Consider the following 16,786-nt stretch of genomic DNA (forward strand, 5'->3'; position numbering starts at 1 on the left):
TTACAAGCACTAGCTACTTCAGTGCCCTGAGCTCATGGTGGTCCCCCTCCCGTCCTCCTGGGGTTGAGTTTAGAGCACACACATTCCACGAGAGGTGCTCATGCAACCCTGACGTCATCTGTAAAGAGGTGTGTGCATGGGAAGGACAGCATCTGTGGACCGGGGGTGCTGACTGCCCAGCTTGGAGGCCGGATCTTTGTGGTTGGCCATGCTGGGCAGGTTCGATCGCCAGGCCCCAAAGCACGCGAGGCTGTCGTGCTTTCTGCAAAGGACCCAGGAGGAATTCAGGGAAATGTGTAGGTGGGGCTCGGAGGGCGGGAGTCGGTCCCACCTGGTTGGCTGCAGCTGTTTCTCTCTGGCTGTGCTGTGTCCCGCCTTCAGCCGGACCAGCTGCCAACAGAGGAGCATTCTGGCCGGCCCTTTGGACCACATTGTTCTTCCTGGGGGAGGACTGATTCTGGTGGCTGCCCGTGGCCTCCCACGTCAAACTGTCTTCTGACTCTGGCCTCCTCAGATCAGCTACTGATTTTATTCAGCCTCAAGTCCCTCCAGATCATTGGAAACACACGGCCCACTATTACTCACCAGTTTTCGCTGGGTCCCTGGGAAGGAGCCAGCCAAATTAGCTGTTTGCCCCCAGATCCCTCCTGCTTTTCTGCAGGGACAGGAACACTCCCCCACACACAGGATGGACATCCTACCTCCTTGGTTGAAAGCCAGTTCTCAGAAAGGGGACAATTAGAATATTTCCAATTTATTGCCTCTTCCTTTTTCTTCCCTCCATCCGCAAATCACTTTTTCATGACATTTACATAGAGTAGGGACAAATGCTTCCTTCTCAGAATGTGTTTACCATTTAGGCCCTCATGGAATTTTCTAGAGAGAAGGTAGGGACCAGAAAGAAGGTGGGGAATCAGGTGGTGGGTGCATGACCTGTTCTGGTGGGAAGGTCAGGGAGAGGTGCTAGGGAGCCACCAGGAATATCTTGAGGGGGTCATCACCCCTTCGTCAGGTCTGGCGGGGGGGTGGGGGTGGGCGGGTCCCTCAAAGGGAGTGGCGAGTGGGAGTCATTTTAGTGGAAGATGTAGTGGGTGGTCTCCTTCCATGTAACTACAGACCAGCCCTGTATAGGTCGTCTGGCGGAAACCAAAAGCACTGAGAGGAAATTTTTAAAAAATGCTGCCCACAGATTCTAAATGGAGTGAGCGTGCAAAGAGTAGGTGGGAGAGGCTCTGATCTGAAGAGGATCTGCTGACCTTTGTAGCGACATTTGGACCTTTACACCTCAGGCTGTGAGGGGGGGACCCAGCAGAATTACCAACGTTCTTGAACGCCGCTGCTGGGCTCAGTGGCGAACGGAATTTCTCAGAACTTTCTCAGAACGTGTCAGAGGCACCAGTGTTTTTCTTTTGAGAATGACCGTCGTCGTAGGCGCTCAACAAAGTTGCATCTGAAAGGCAGACCTCCAAATCCAGGTTATCCAAGTGCCTGGGTCTTCACTGGAAACAAAAGACACTCTGATCTCTTAAACTGCCTAATTTGATTTTAATCAGAAATGTATATATACAAAATTTCCCCGTAGGTTGAGAGCGCTGCTGAGAAATCTTAGCCCAGAGTGTAGTTAGCCTGAGAGAATTATCAGCATCAGAAAATAAAACTGCATACGATAAAACGTCCCGATTATGGCAACGGTGTTGGGTATTCACCCCTAATGTCTTATGTGTTTACCCCATCATCTTGTCTGGTGACGACTGTGACCAGAGCGATGCTCTCCCATTGTTGCCCAGTAATGGGCAGTGGAGATGGTATATCCTTGTCTTTCGCTGGCACATCCCAGCACTGAAGCACATTAAAGTAATACAATCAGGTAGCGAGGCGTCCTAGTCACTCCCACCATGTTCCCATAACCCCCACGTGTACAACGGGCTGAGACAGAAAAGAAATTTATTTTAGAGCAATTTCAGATGAGGCAACGCTGGTTCTGTAAATCCTGTTTTATGGGCAGTCGTAGCAGCGGGCTAATTCTAAACTGCCCAACAGCCTTTAGTCCAGCAGCTGCGCTGGCTTGGAACAATTCCGTTTGAAGGCCACACGAAATGGACAATCACGGCTTTTATCACGAGCTTCTGGGCTGTGGGCGCTATGGCCGTGCAGACCGTTGTCCCACCTTCCTGACACCCGTGTTAAGTGCCAGTTGCAGTTCTGGGAAGGAGCCTGTTAAGAAAGCTAAGTTTTGACGGAGTGGATGACACAGGCCATCGGTATATTTTAAAATATGAATTGCTCCTACCCCCTTTTGATTTCTCCTAAAGAAGTAGCTGCCAGGATTCAGGAAAAGGCGAGAGCAATTTCCAGGGAAAACACTGGCTTGAGTTTGAGACCGTGAAAGAGACAGAGTGAGGCAGAGAGACCCGTGCAGGGTCATTATTCTCCAGATGCTGCTGTCCCAGGCACAGGGTTCTTGGTCAAGGTGAGTTTCATCAAGAAGCCCGGTGAAGAACGCCTGGGCTCAGCGGGGATCTTGCTGCATTCAGAATGAGTTATTACAGGATTTCCAAGGTCAGAGACACAAGGCAGAAGGAGAAGAACAGTTGCCCCACTCTGAAGAACTTATCTCAGACTTTGCTGAGCTTAGTGTAACTACTATAAAAATAAGAGGTTTAAAAGCTGCAGAACAAGTCAGGACTGGCCAAAATATGTGCCTTTGTGTCCCAGCGCTTTCATCCCCCCTTGGCCCCCTTCTTTGGCATGACTCTGCCCAAACCTACAGTGGTTAAGAAGGCACCATGATTTAGGGGGGATCCCCAGCGGCAAGCCGCTGGGACTTTTATGTAACTCAGCTCTGCGCTGTTTCTTTTTCCAGGACAGAGCCGAGGACGAGACGGGGTAGCCTTCAAAATGGCCATAAGGCCATGGGACCAGGTGGCCAGGGGGCCGCCTGCAGGGCAGTTGTTATGACTACTTGGATGCTTGGGTCCTAGCTATGCACCTCCCCCACCCCTCAAGCTCCAGCAACTTCAGACTCCAGCTGGGGGAATTCTCAGCCCTTCCCTCTACTAGGGGGGAAGGGAGAGCTGGAGGGGTTGGAGGGGGTGAAGCAAGTACCCAGAGCTTAGGGGTCTCTGAAGTCACTTATCTGAATCTGTTGGTGCCCCTTCAGGTGTATTAAATTCACCCTTTATCTTTACACTTATGCAGCTGTATTTATCAGCTAGGAGGTCTTGCAAGTCTTCTTATCAACAGATCATCCAACTGGGGGGTTTGAACCGTTCTGTCCTATGCATTGATCATAACACTGGGCCAGCCTTCCCTCTTGTCCAAGGTGGGGCTGAGACCACTGACCACAAGCATCACATCACTTTGGGGGAGCTTGTTAAAAATTCAGATCCCTGGACCCCATGCAAGACCCACTGAATCTGACTCTGTATTTTTAAAATTAATATTTCTGCTTCTTTTTTGTATTAAAATATAACATGCAGCAAAGGAAACAAACCTTAACTAAGACTTAGTCAATTTAGTATACCCACCATGTAGCCACCACACAGCTCAAGCTATAGAATGTTGCCACCACCCAGAAGCCTCCCTCTCAGCCTTTCCAGACAATACCTAGCTTCCAAAGGCAACTGCTCTTCTGATTCCCATCACATAGAGAAGTTTGCCTGTGTTTGAACTTCACCTGCGTTGAATTATGCAGGACTCTTTTGAGTCTGGTTTCTTTCCCTCCACATTATATATGTGAGATTCATCCACATTGTGGCTTGTAGTAATAGCTAACTTTTTCCACTGTGGCGTCTTGTCCTACCATATGAATGTGCTATCATTTATTCATTCATTCTATTCTTCATGGTGTCTGAGTTGTTTTCAGGTTTTGGTTATTACACTAAAGCTGCTAAGAACATTCATATAAATGCTTTTTGTGCTCCTAAGTACTCATTTCTGTTGGGAATGGAATAGCTGTGTCATAGCATAAATGCTTATTTATCTTGGGTAGATAATTGCCAAACAGTTTTCCAGAGTAGTTGTAGCAGTTTGCACTCTCACTGGCAATGGATGGGAATTCAGTTGCTCTGCATTCCTGTCCGCACTTGATATTGTCCGATCTTTTCACTTTAGCCATTCTGGTAGGTGTGTAGTGGAATCTATTTGTGGTTGTAATGTGCATTACCCTACTGGCTAGTGACGCTAAGAGTGTTTTCATGTGCTTAATGGCCATTTGGATTTTGGCTCTTGTGAAGAGGCTGATCAAGTCTTTTTAACATTGGGTCTGGGGTCTCTTATACTCTTCTTTTATAGGGACATCTTGTTATTAACAACCTCTCCGGGTGACTTCGGAACCTAATGCCAGAGAACCATCTCTGAAGTTCTCTTTAAGTTGTCCAGTTTTCTTAAGGCATCATTTTCCTTTCTTCAATTCCCAAACCACAGCTCACTTTCTGCCTTGTGTCCTTCTGTTATTCAGGTTATAGATTCACTGCTTTCCTCTCAACTTTCCTTGAACTGCATGTGGCAGAAATGGACTTCCTGGGTTGAATATGGCTGTGTTTCTGTCATCGCAGTCTGGCTGAGTCTCCTGGTCTTTCTGTCAGCATTTTGTTATCACTGTAACCTTGCCAGAGACGCATGGGGTAGAGAAAGATGGGAAGAAAAAGAAGAGTGTGGGAACTCCCCCAGGAGGATGAAGCCCCACGGTTCCCCTCTCTCCTCCAACGCCCGCCTTTCTCCTCTGCCAGGAGCCCACAGGAAGGAGGATGTCTGTTCAGTAATTTTCTGTGCCTGTGTCTCAGGGATGTGTGTGTGGATGTGACCTGCTTAGGTCATCAGGGAGGCACTGTTTCCTATCCTTCTGCCCTCAATGTCTACTGTGCAACAATCTATCTAAGTACAAATGCTCCCCAACGGATGAAGGGACCTAAAAATTTTTACCGTGTCCCGGGGGTCTAAGAACTTGTATAATCCAGCCTTCATTCTAGAGATGAAAATAGTAGAGAATACTGGGGATGGTGTCTCCGTGGGAGAACCTGCTGGTCTGTTTTTACGCCTGGAAAGAGAGGTGTGTTCCTTCTAAAGAGCATCAAGAGATGGAGGGAGGGAAAGAGCATGTTTTCCTTTTTTGCCTTTAGTAGCAAAGGGGGTTCCCTCTTGCCACTCTTTGCCTCTGTGTACTGCTATTCAGAGGCCCAGCGTGGCAGGAAGTGGTGAGGTGTGGGAAGGAGAACAGAAAATGCTCAGCGAGTGCATGTGTGTCCTCCCTTCCCCTCCCCGGCTCCCGCTTGGGGGCTGGTGGAGGGGGCCTCAGAAGGCTATTTACAGTATCATCACCATTAACGAAAATTCATCATGATTTTGTGTGCGTGCGTAGCAGAGTCTGGCATTTATAACTGTGAGACTGGCTCTGATAAGGGTTTCTTTTTCCATTTGTAGGCTGGTTGTGATGGTGAGAGTATTGGAAATTGCCCATTTTCTCAGCGTATCTTTATGATTCTCTGGCTAAAGGGCGTTATATTTAATGTGACAACGGTGGACTTGAAAAGGTACGACAGGGTTTCTGCAGTATTGAAATAACTGTACCTAATTCCCTATACACACACACACACACACACACACACACACACACACAGAGAGACAGACACACACACAGAGACAGACACACACACACTTCTAGGACCCATGGGCGATATTGCAGGCACATCCACCCCAGGTCAGGACCCTGGATTGAAGTGGGAGTAGTGTGGGCCACACAGTAATTACAGAACGGGATCAGACGTAATCCAAAAGGAGTGGGGGTTGAGGGTGCGCCATGAAGAGCCTGCTCTGCCAGTTACCGGTCGGCTGTGAACCTCTCAAAAGCCTGTCCGAGGGCTTCCCTGGTGGCGCAGTGGTTAAGAGTCCACCTGCCGATGCAGGGGACGCGGGTTCGTGCCCCGGTCCGGGAAGATCCCACGTGCCGCGGAGCGGCTGGGCCCGTGAGCCATGGCCACTGAGCCTGCGCGTCCGGAGCCTGTGCTCCGCAACGGGAGAGACCACAACAGTGAGAGGCCCGCGTACCGCAAACAAACAAACAAAAAACACCAGCCTGTCCGAGCACCACTCCTGGCTGATAACACTGGGGAGAGTTAACGTTTCACCTCTGTCTCCAGATAAAGGGCCACACTTTCCTCACCAGTAGGACAGTTTGTAAACCCACAATCGCCTTTGAAATTCTCAAGGGTGGTTTCTCTTAAACCGGGGAGGACACAGTTCAGCCTTGGAAATGATCCAAACAGTGGAGCTACCGACGCTGCCCTTCCCTCCCACCCAGGAAACCCGCGGACCTGCAGAACCTGGCTCCCGGCACCAACCCGCCTTTCATGACTTTTGATGGTGAGGTCAAGACGGACGTGAATAAGATCGAGGAGTTCCTAGAGGAGAAGTTAGCCCCCCCAAGGTGGGCCTCACCAAAACCCGTGTTCACCACTCGCTTGTCACTTCTCCCCGTTCACAGACAATTCCGTGTGTTGGTTTTCTCTGGCCATGGTACCTACTTCCCGAGTTGTACCTGTGATGTGCCACAGAAAGCACAGCGAGATTAGAAACGCTGAGCTTAGGTGGCTCGGATTTCTTTGCTCCACACCTGCAGTTTGGCGAATAGGGGTTGACGGCAGGAAGTGGGGAGGAAGTAGCCTGATGTCACGTGGGTGGGTCGCTTCTGCTAGAAGGTAAGGAGCGGGTGTTAGCACGCAACATCACAGCGGGCTGGACCTGGAAGGGAACATTCTAGTCCATTACCTCTATTTCAGGAGGGAGGGAACTAGACCAGTAAGGCCAGGTGGGGCCCCGCATTCCAAGGTGAGAACAGTCCGTCCAGTGCTTTTCCCCTGGACGGCGTTGCTCTCAACTTTGAAGATGGAAAGATTAGGCAAACATTCAAGGGGCAGTTTTCATGTTTATATCCACTCAGAGAATGTCACTTCCTCCCCCTGCCTCACATCGTATTCTCCTAACTCAAACGTGGCTGATCTGTGATACTCTCATTTTGAATTTTTCAAGGTACCCTAAGCTGGGGACCCAACACGCTGAATCTAACTCTGCTGGAAATGATGTGTTTGCCAAGTTCTCGGCATTTATCAAAAACACCAAGAAGGATGCAAACGAGAGTGAGTCCCTCCCATCTTCCTGCTTTCTGCTTTCTACTTGGACCTCCGCTCCACCTCTAGTGTGGCTTCTTATAAGATGTTGGGAATTCTGACTCGTTTCACAGTGGGGAGGGACCTGTACGTAGAAATGAGGAAAAAGTACCTCTGACCTTGACATGTGGGTTTCAAGAGATTGAGTGCTTCTTCTAGAGGTGGGGAGCCCAGAAAACCACATGTTTAGGGGAAAATAATCACCACCAGGGATTCCTTGCCGCACCATGGGACTCAGTATGAATGAAGCTTCTACTGGTGCTTACTTCATTATGTGATTTCCATAGAGATTTTTGAAGAAATGAATGAGTTCTAGAAGTAGCAGTGTTGTGTAGATGGCAGAGTTACTTTCCAGGCAGAAGTGAGTCCTTTATTCAGATCTCGTAAATCCACTTCTCTCTCTCCCAAGTCTCCAATGTCACCGGCCATGTCTCGGGAAGGAAGGGACAAACTCCTTCTTCGGTATCTAGAGAGAGGTGACCCTAACTCCCATGGCTCACGTTAGTCATTTTTTGCCCTTCTGTTTTAGTTTACGAAAGGAACCTCTTAAAGGCCCTGAAGAAGCTGGATAATTATCTAAATAGTCCTCTGCCTGATGAAATAGATGCTTACAGCACCGAGGAAGTTACTGTTTCTGGAAGGAAGTTCCTGGATGGGGATGAACTCACGCTAGCCGACTGTAACCTCTTACCCAAGCTCCACATTATTAAGGTTTGTCCTTCCTCTTACCTCAGGTGCTGAATACATGAATGGGGCTTTGTTTCATTTTGTTTTCACTTGTGTTTTTGCCAGACATCGAAACGATCTAAAATGCGGACTCCTGAATTTAAAAATCTAGCTTGTTTCTGTTTGAGGCAGGCAAGCCCCAAGTTTCAGATCTGTGGATGACATTCTCAGGTGGTCCTCAGAGGTTCTCAAGAAGCATCTGAGAACGAGGCTCCCATCCTTCCATCCTCACTGCTTCTCTTTTCGAGTCTCACCCCCAGAGCCTAAAGAAAAGCTATGTGAAAGCAACTTGAGGGAATACATTGATTATACCTGGTGTTTCATGCTCCAGGCTTGGAGATGGTGTGTGGAATCTGCTAGTATTAAAATGTGAACTTGGGGAATTCCCTGGCTGTCCAGTGGTTAGAACTTGGTGCCCTCACTGCGGTGGCCCAGGTTCAGTCCCTGGTTGGGGAACTAAGATCCTGCAAGCCAAGTGGCCAAAACAAAAGAAACAAATAAACAAACAAAACAGAACAAAACAAAAAAACCCTGAGCCAACCTGGAAAATAAAAAAAGTGAATTCAGTCAATTGTTGGTGATGGGCAGGGTAAGTCTAGCCCTGTCTAGGGACAAGAGGGGGTTGGTTCCTATCACTGACCCCTACAGCTGGGGAGCATCTGACAACTCCTTGGCTGGACCTCTGCCAGGTTTGGCATCCTGTCTTCCCAGGTGGTTGACTTGGACTTGTGACAAGTCCACACTTGGACTCCTTAGTTATGGCTGCTCTCAGAAGTGCCCCAGCCTGTCTATCACTTACAGGTGTTAGTTGTTATTATCATTATCACTGTTGCTACGTCCTTGGTCCTCAGTAGCCTCAGATTCCCCAGGAAGAAACTCAACCCCTGTTCTGGGGCATCTTTATTATTCAAATCCTACCAGCTCCAGAGCTAGGTCCTTGGTATAAGGATAGGGCAGATGGGAGAGAAGACACAGGGAAATACAAGCCAAGGACCCTGTGTTCTAATAACACATTTAATTAGCACTTAGAAATTTACAAATTAGGTTCACACAGTCTGTGGCATTGATGTCCTGGGGGCTACTAGCCACCCCTGGTTACTGCAAGTCATTCCCTTGCCTTTCTCTTCCTTCCCTACTCCATCCCAGTCCTTGCTACATTTTTCTTCTTTCTTCTGTCTTCCTTGTTGCACCCAGAGGGTACCAACTTGAAATTCCAGCCTTGAAGACACAGTTGATCCTGTAAGTGAATGTTCGTTTCCGTAGCTGTGCCAGTCCTCTGACACTTAAAATTAGCGAAAGCATCTCAACCTCTCAAACCTGCTACATTGGGGATATTCTAAATTGGACATCTGGGAGCCATTTTCCAACAAGTTATTTATGTAGTTGTGTTTGGTTTAGTCCCTTTACTGAATGTATTCTAATCATTGCTATGACCAGTGCGACATGACAGAAGCACATGGAGGTTAGGGAAGGCAAGAGAAATACACACACACACACACACACACACACACACACACACAATTGCCACTTATTTAGCCCCTATAAAAAAAGAGAGTTTAGGGCTTCCCTGGTGGCGCAGTGGTTGAGAGTCTGCCTGCCGGTGCGGGGTACACGGGTTCGTGCCCTGGTCTGGGAAGATCCCACATGCCGCGGAGCGGCTGGGCCCGTGAGCCATGGCCGCTGAGCCTGCGCGTCCGGAGCCTGTGCTCAGCAACGGGAGAGGCCACAGCAGTGAGAGGCCCGCGTACCGCAAAAAAAAAAAAAAAAAAAAAAAAAAAAGAGAGTTTAAAATGTCAGTAGAGGGGGTAAACTTCAGAGTAAAATAAAGCAGTCCATGGCTCCAATATAAGACCTAACTGCAAAATCTTCAAAGCCAGTTAGCACTCAAAATACCAAGAAGCTTAGTAATCTTCCAGGATGGAGCATTTCTGAAAGGAAATGAGAATCAGTGTAAAGGAATTTATGGTAAAAAGATGAGAGAATAGAGGAATTTATCATATATTCCCTTCCTGAAACCCAGCAAAAACATTATGAAGGACTAAAGCATTATCTCCACCTTTTATAAAACTAGACTTAGAAACTTCAGCCAGTGTGAGGGGTCACAGAGCCTAGGCATGCTTCTCTAGATCCTCAGCAAGGTTCAGATGTCTCTAAAAGTAAATATTACAGCCCTGAAATGCCCAACCCAGACTTCTTTGTTTGAGGACAGGGCATGGAGTGGGCCACGAGAGAGGCAGGACCATCCCTACAGAGCTGAGATCTCTGTGGAGGCAGAGTTGAAGGCGGAACTGTTCAGAGGCACCATCTGTATGCTCACCACCGTCCTCTAATGCAAAGGTACAGGGAGGGGAGGTGAAGGGGAGGAGAGAAGACAAGTGGCATTCTGCTTTGTGACTGCTGAGAGGAGAAAAGAAACAAGCTCTGAACGAGTCAAAAGAGAGACTGTAAATTATTTGAGCTCCACCTTTAGCCATGGTGACTGCTTCCTAATCTGTGAACCTCAGAGTGGAGGATGCACTAACCTTGACTTTGACCCTGACTCTAGCCCTAACCCTAATGTGTCCCTGGGACAGAGTATAGAGCAGTGTTTGATGAGCGGGTGTTTGAGGGTAAAATCCATATTGGTCTACCTGCTGCCCTGCCTCACTCCCTTTGCCCACCACACTGTTTTTAAACAAATGGTAGGTCCAATAGATCCGCCCATTAAAAGATGGTTAATAACCAGAAAGAATCCAAGTGGGATTTCTATGTGGACAGAGACGATCCAAAAGGAGGGGGGAAAGGTTAAAGAAAGAACAAAAGAGGAAAAGGCAGATGAGAAACACGTATCTGATAAAGATTGCTCCAGTAAACCAAAGAATTTTTCAGACAGATACTTCTCTGTGGCCTCAAAAAAGTGAAGGAGAACCTTTGGTGAAAACGCTCAAAGACAAGTCACAAGATACCAAAAAATATAATGTCACAAGGAAGATGAGAATTAAGCTGGTAGAACTAAAAAGCACCCTTAAAGAAAATAATTTCAGAAACAAAAGTGATGTTAGAAGTAGCAAGAAGTGGAAAAAGACATTGCAGAAATTCATCAGACATCGGAGGATGGGACTGAGAAAATTATCCCAAATCAGATGGAGAAGAAGCACGAGGTAAAGGGTAATTAGCAAGACCCCATAATCAGAAAAAAGAGAACAGGAAAGAAAAAAGAGAGAAAAAGAAGGCTCAAAGTTAAATTATTTTGAACTAAAAGATGACCTGAACCTTTAGTTTAACATGTCATGATTAGAAAAATATTGCCCAGAACAAATCAACACACTATCACATATTTGGTAAATTACTGAAATTTGAGGATAAAAAAGAACCCTTTGGGGTGTCTAGATGATGATGATGATGATAATGGTGTTGATGGTAATAATAATAATAGTAGTAATAACAGTAGTAAAAGATAAAGCCACCTACACAAGGAGGGAATTCAGACTAGCCTCATATGTCTCTAGGACCACATTAAAACCCAGGAAACAGTGGTTTAATAGTTAAAGGATTAGAAGAAAGGATGTGTGATGTAAGAATTTTATATCCTTGTAAATTGTTGTTTTTACCTAGACTTCTGGTCTCAATGAAATAAGCACTCCTGAGCCATTTTTAAAAATAAAATTGCTATATGATGAAATAATAAAAAATGATAATAAAATAAGAATCCAGGAACAGAGAAGGTGTGTGGTATAGAAGGATTAATGCTAAACATAGAACCTATTTAAGTCTAAAACCAGAACTAAGTCTAAACAGCAGTGGGAATTCTAGCTACTGGCAAGAAACAGAATACAGTAAACTTGAATGTTTTACACCATTGGAAGGAGGGTAAGGGAGCAGAAAAGAAAAGAAGTAGGTATACTAATTTCCTCATTTGTCATTATCAGGAGTAAGTAGAGATCACCTAAAGTTGATAAATCAAGAAATCAAGAATTCTTATTATTTAAAGTTATATAAGAAACCACTGGAAGAGTTAAAACAGACCATAAACCTTCCAAACCACCAGGAAGGGAAACACATACACACACATGAACACAAAAATATTCACAGAAAGTTGGAAAACAAAGTATTACATTCATGAGATATAATACAAATACAAGCTTACGTCTACGAAAGGCATATAGATGACAAACTTACTCAGAAATGCTAAAATAAAAGGAGGGGCAAAGCTAAGCCAGGCAAATGCAAACAAAAGGAAAGCAGAATTCTTGACATCAACATCAGTAAGTTTGAATTCAAGCAAAAGATGTTAATTTAGGAGGCTCTCTGAAAGTTCTGTGGTCTTGTTTTATTGCATCAATAACTCCTGGCCTCCGAAATCTGAGAAATAAGTCCCAAAGATCTTCTAATTGGTGATCCATTCCATGCTCACGCCATCCAAATGTCCCAGGAGCCAATACAATGGAAAGGAACAAAGCAGAACGGGCCGTTGTAACCCTGGGTCCTTGTTATGTGATGAATCATGTCCCCCCAAATTTATATGTTCAAGTCCTAACTCCCAGTACCTCAGAACGTGACCTTATTTGGAAATAAGGTCTTTGCAGATGTTATTAGTTAGGGTGGGTAGGGTGGGTAGGATGGGCCCCCTAACCCAACATGACTGGTGTCCTTATAAAAGGGAATTTGGACACAGACACACCAGCACAGGGAAAACGCCATGTGAAGATTGGAGCTGTGCTCCCACAAGCCAGAACCTGGGGAAGGGACCTGGAACAGGTCCTTCCCCAGAGCCTTCAGAGGGAGCCTGGCTCTCCTGACACCTTGATCTTGGACTTCTGGCCTCCAGGACTGTGAGAGAAGAAATTTCTGTTGTTCCAAGCCACCCAAGCTTGTAGTGCTTTGTTAAGGCAACTCCAGGAAACTCATACTCTCTCCAACGGTATACACCCTCCTTTGTGATGAATTCCCCAACGGTACCCTTCCAGCGAGAGGAAACATCTCACATCACTGTGTTTTCACGATGTTCATTCTCAGCTACCCTGTCCGTACATCCACTATTTCCACAAGAATAAGAATAAGGACTTTTTGCACACGGTAGACCCACAGTGAAATGATCCTGTCAGGGGCAGAATGATAGGAATCCACAGGAGTAACATACACAGGTATTTGGGATTTCAGGAGGTGAGGCTCGGCAAATAGGAAAAAGATAGGGCACTTCACAGTGATCCTGGCACAATCTAAACTGAAGATCCAACATGAACCTCAGGCACCAAATAACACAGCAGCAGAACACAGGGAGAGAAAACTTCCAGCAACACAAAGAGAAATCCACTGGAGTACGGAGCAGATTCATGCCAGTGCATCACAAGGATTGTCTGTGATAAATTGGTGGGCACGGTTGTGTAGAGCCTCTGTTTTGAGTCCCACGCTCAGTATGCCCCGTGCAAACTCAAAATGCAACTCAGAGCAGCCCAAATGGCTATAGGATGACATGGCAACTTGAGAAGCAGAATATATTACACGCATCAAAAGGATGGATTGTCTGATCTATCTGCCTATGTTAGTGGGTTGTCCCTTTCTGACTATTTCCTCTTCATTTTCAGATCGTGGCCAAGAGATACAGAGATTTTGAATTTCCTTCTGAAATGACTGGCATCTGGAGATACTTGAACAATGCGTATGCTAGGGATGAGTTCACAAACACGTGTCCAGCCAACCAGGAGATAGAACACGCATATTCGGATGTTGCAAAAAGAATGAAGTGAAGTCGGGGTGTTTTCTGTCTCATCTCAGTCGTATGAGCTAGACTATGAAAAGAGTGTGCCCTTTGTGTTTCCCTCCCAATAACCATCCTTTGCAAAACAATGCCCATATTTTAACAGTGCACAGGCCATAGCGTGATCCACTCAACACCAAATGATACATAGTCTTGTAATTTGTCAACTCGTGTATCTGAATAATACCAGTATCTGTTGTTATACACACCGATTATCCAGTTTATATTCATTTATGTCTTTAACATTCTGGGACCTGCAACACATGCCCTAAATATCTGTAATCCACAATATTTAGGGTGTGTGTTTTGCAGTTTAAGTTTCAAAGCAAACAAGGTTCGGTTCAATTCCGCCTTTATTTAAAAAATTGTATCTGTCTCTGATAGTTTTTAATCATGCATAGCCTATTTTTTTCTGCTCTAAAATAGTAGTTTAATTTTTTTCAGAACGAAAACTTTGTAATTACAAATTACACGCTTATTTTAATATTTTAAAACAATGTCAGAGGGTATAAAGAAGAAAGAAAAAAAATCACCTAAACTTTCACTACACTTAGATAACTACTGATAACTTACTGGTGAACATCTTCCAAACCCTCAGACTCTCTCTTTCTCACACACACATTCACACCGCACATAATTTCATGCCTCCGTGGTATTGTGTTAGTTTCTTTTCAAGGACCGGTGAGGGGACCCTTGGTAACGCCTTGATGGTCAGCCATAGAGGACCTAAAACAACAGATTCAGCAATGCAGAGCTCAAGAGGGCGCTTGTGGCCAAGTTTCACAGGGATGGAGAACTGTAGGAACACAGACCCACAGGGACTTGCAGGGACAAGCGGGGACCGGAAGCCATGGAGGGTCCCCACCTGCCTTGTTCCTGCCTCTGTGATGCCACTGCCCCTGGTTCCAGGGAGGGGATGGAGGAGGGTGCCTGTTGGGGGCCTTCTCTTGCTCCCCCCACCTCATAGAGACCATGCCTTCAGGAGGACTCGACATCAGCCATGTGTTGCAGAACCTCCGTGCCCTGTGTTGGAATGTGGACCAAGCACACCTTGATCCCTTCTGATGGCCGCTCTCTCCAAGACATAACAACACTGCGGCTCTTCGGCCATGATGCCGTGTAGGGCTAGCCCGGATCTGCTTGCTTCTCTGCTCTCTCTAGTGTCATTTCGAGGTCAAGCAAGGAAAATCCAGAGAGATTAGATTCATGGCGACTCCTCTTGGGCATGCTGGGGAGGAAGTGGAAACTGCTGAGTCAAAAGAGTTTCTGGTTCATCTGTGACTTGCCCTGCCCCATCCGTGAGCCAGCCCCTCAGGCGCAGCTCCCTGTGGGCTGGGGCCCGGCTCCTAATCAGGCCTTGGAGCACAGAATGGGAGGCTGTTTCCACATTCATCAAGACTCATTGGGTTTGAGTGTTATCTGCCAGGCTGTGTCCCTTTGACATTTGTACACACCTTCCGGAAGACCTGCTTGTCCGGTAGGTGACAAACCTACCTATTTTTTTTCGTTAGAAAAAAAATACATACACCTGCTCACCAGGCGATTCATTTGGAAGAGAGGAAAATGCATTAACAGTAACCGTTCTGGGATTTAGTGAAAGATGTCTAGTGAGAGAAACAAAGTCCTTGAGATGGTGGCCACTTTCTCTCCCCTCTTGCTGGGTGCTACAGTTTTACTGGGGGCGGCCGGCCCCAGCCCTCCACTTGCTTTGTTAGCCATGTATTTTTGGAGGTTGTGTCTAGCGTGTGCCACCATGATTCCTGTTTCACATCTGTTTAGGAGTCAGATTTTTAAGGTGACTTTTACCGTGTTACATTTAAACTTAGTAAATGAGTTGACTACCCGATGTTACTAGTGCAAACTTTGTATTTTTAGAGGTTAAAGTAATCTCCATAAACTCCGTGATGCCTTAAAAATTAAATGAATTATGAAAGTGTTTACATGGAACCAATATCTTTGATTTTTCTTTTTTTTACTTTGCATTCTCCACTGAGATGTTGTGTGTGTGTGTGTGTGTGTGTGTGTATATCATTTCACCTGATCCCTTGCCTGATGGGAAAAGGTGTGGAGTGAGTCACAGGATATGATTTGCCCCAGGACACACATCACTAAAATCACCCTGATCCACACCATCCTAGGGATAGTCCTGTACTATAATTCTCTTTTAAAAAGGTAGGATGGGATAGGAGTTAATACTTACAGGAACTTTAGAAGGGGGACCCCACTGAGACTTAAAGAAATAAAATGAATGGGAATGAGCTTCCTTTAAAATGGCAAGAGCAACTTTGAACCAGAGATAATCAGTAATTGAATTCGAGATTATCTGTATTTGAATCGTGACCCACAAAGACATTCTAATGGAGCCTTAAAGAGGTCTGAAAAAACACGTGTGACCTTTCCTTGTCCAGGTGGCTGAAATAGAAGCCCTGCGGACTGTTCCATTTTTAAGTGTATTTGTAGGAAATCGGCTGGTTCCTGGCAGCCTTCCCCTCCCGGGGGCCCTGCCCTGCACACCCCCTTCAGAGGCCCCTAAAAACCTATTCATATGTGGGAAGGTGGGAAATATTCCAGGGCTGTTCAGCTAGCTTAAAGTCTTTATTAGGTGTGGTTTTTTTCCAAACGACATGCATTTGTTCTTCCAAACATACCATGCAGAGTGCAAATACAAGCTGTGAGTGCAGCACTCCTTTGAGGCTGATCGTGGGAAGGTTCTCAGGCTGAGGGGATTCCGTTCTTGCTTTCAGTTGCCCAAGAGGCTGGACAATTCAGAAAAAATTCGCTTTAATTCTGAACATAGAATCTCCAAATGTAGGCTGAAAAAGAATATGTGTCACAAAGTTGTGCTTTCTGGACACGGTCCAGCAAGTAGGGATGGAACGATAGAATTTAGCTCAGGAAAGAACTTTCAGAGACCAGAGTTCTCATTAGGTCTCCTGTGATCAACAGGACTATCCCCAGGAATTCAATGTACGCCCAAGCCCTCCTGTCCAGATGGACAGACAGACACTCGTGCACATACTACATACATGAACACTCACATACATACACACAGACATACTCTCATACACTCACAGTCACAGAGACACACATTCACATATACACACAGTGACCACACGGCCACAGCACTTTCACACATGTCCAAACGTGTAGATATACATTC

At 46.1% G+C, this 16,786-nt stretch overlaps 1 protein-coding gene across 2 annotated transcripts in view; it reads left to right on the forward strand.

Annotated features, from left to right (window-relative positions):
- CLIC6 (chloride intracellular channel 6) overlaps positions 1–15,573 on the forward strand; it is a 44,370-nt gene extending 28,797 nt beyond the window's left edge. Inside the window, exons 2-6 of one of the 2 annotated variants that reach the window (XM_032631123.1) lie at positions 5,422–5,531; positions 6,299–6,424; positions 7,027–7,133; positions 7,693–7,874; positions 13,454–15,573. In XM_032631123.1, the coding sequence (XP_032487014.1) occupies positions 5,422–5,531; positions 6,299–6,424; positions 7,027–7,133; positions 7,693–7,874; positions 13,454–13,615 (687 nt within the window). In that variant the 3' untranslated portion in view covers positions 13,616–15,573. The remainder of the gene's footprint in view (positions 1–5,421; positions 5,532–6,298; positions 6,425–7,026; positions 7,134–7,692; positions 7,875–13,453) is intronic. The other variant, XM_032631124.1, reaches the window with a different exon arrangement.
- The last annotated feature ends 1,213 nt before the right edge of the window (positions 15,574–16,786 follow it).

This window comes from Phocoena sinus, chromosome 4 (genome assembly GCF_008692025.1).
Source record: "Phocoena sinus isolate mPhoSin1 chromosome 4, mPhoSin1.pri, whole genome shotgun sequence".
In the NCBI taxonomy this organism is placed as follows: Eukaryota; Metazoa; Chordata; class Mammalia; order Artiodactyla; family Phocoenidae; genus Phocoena; species Phocoena sinus.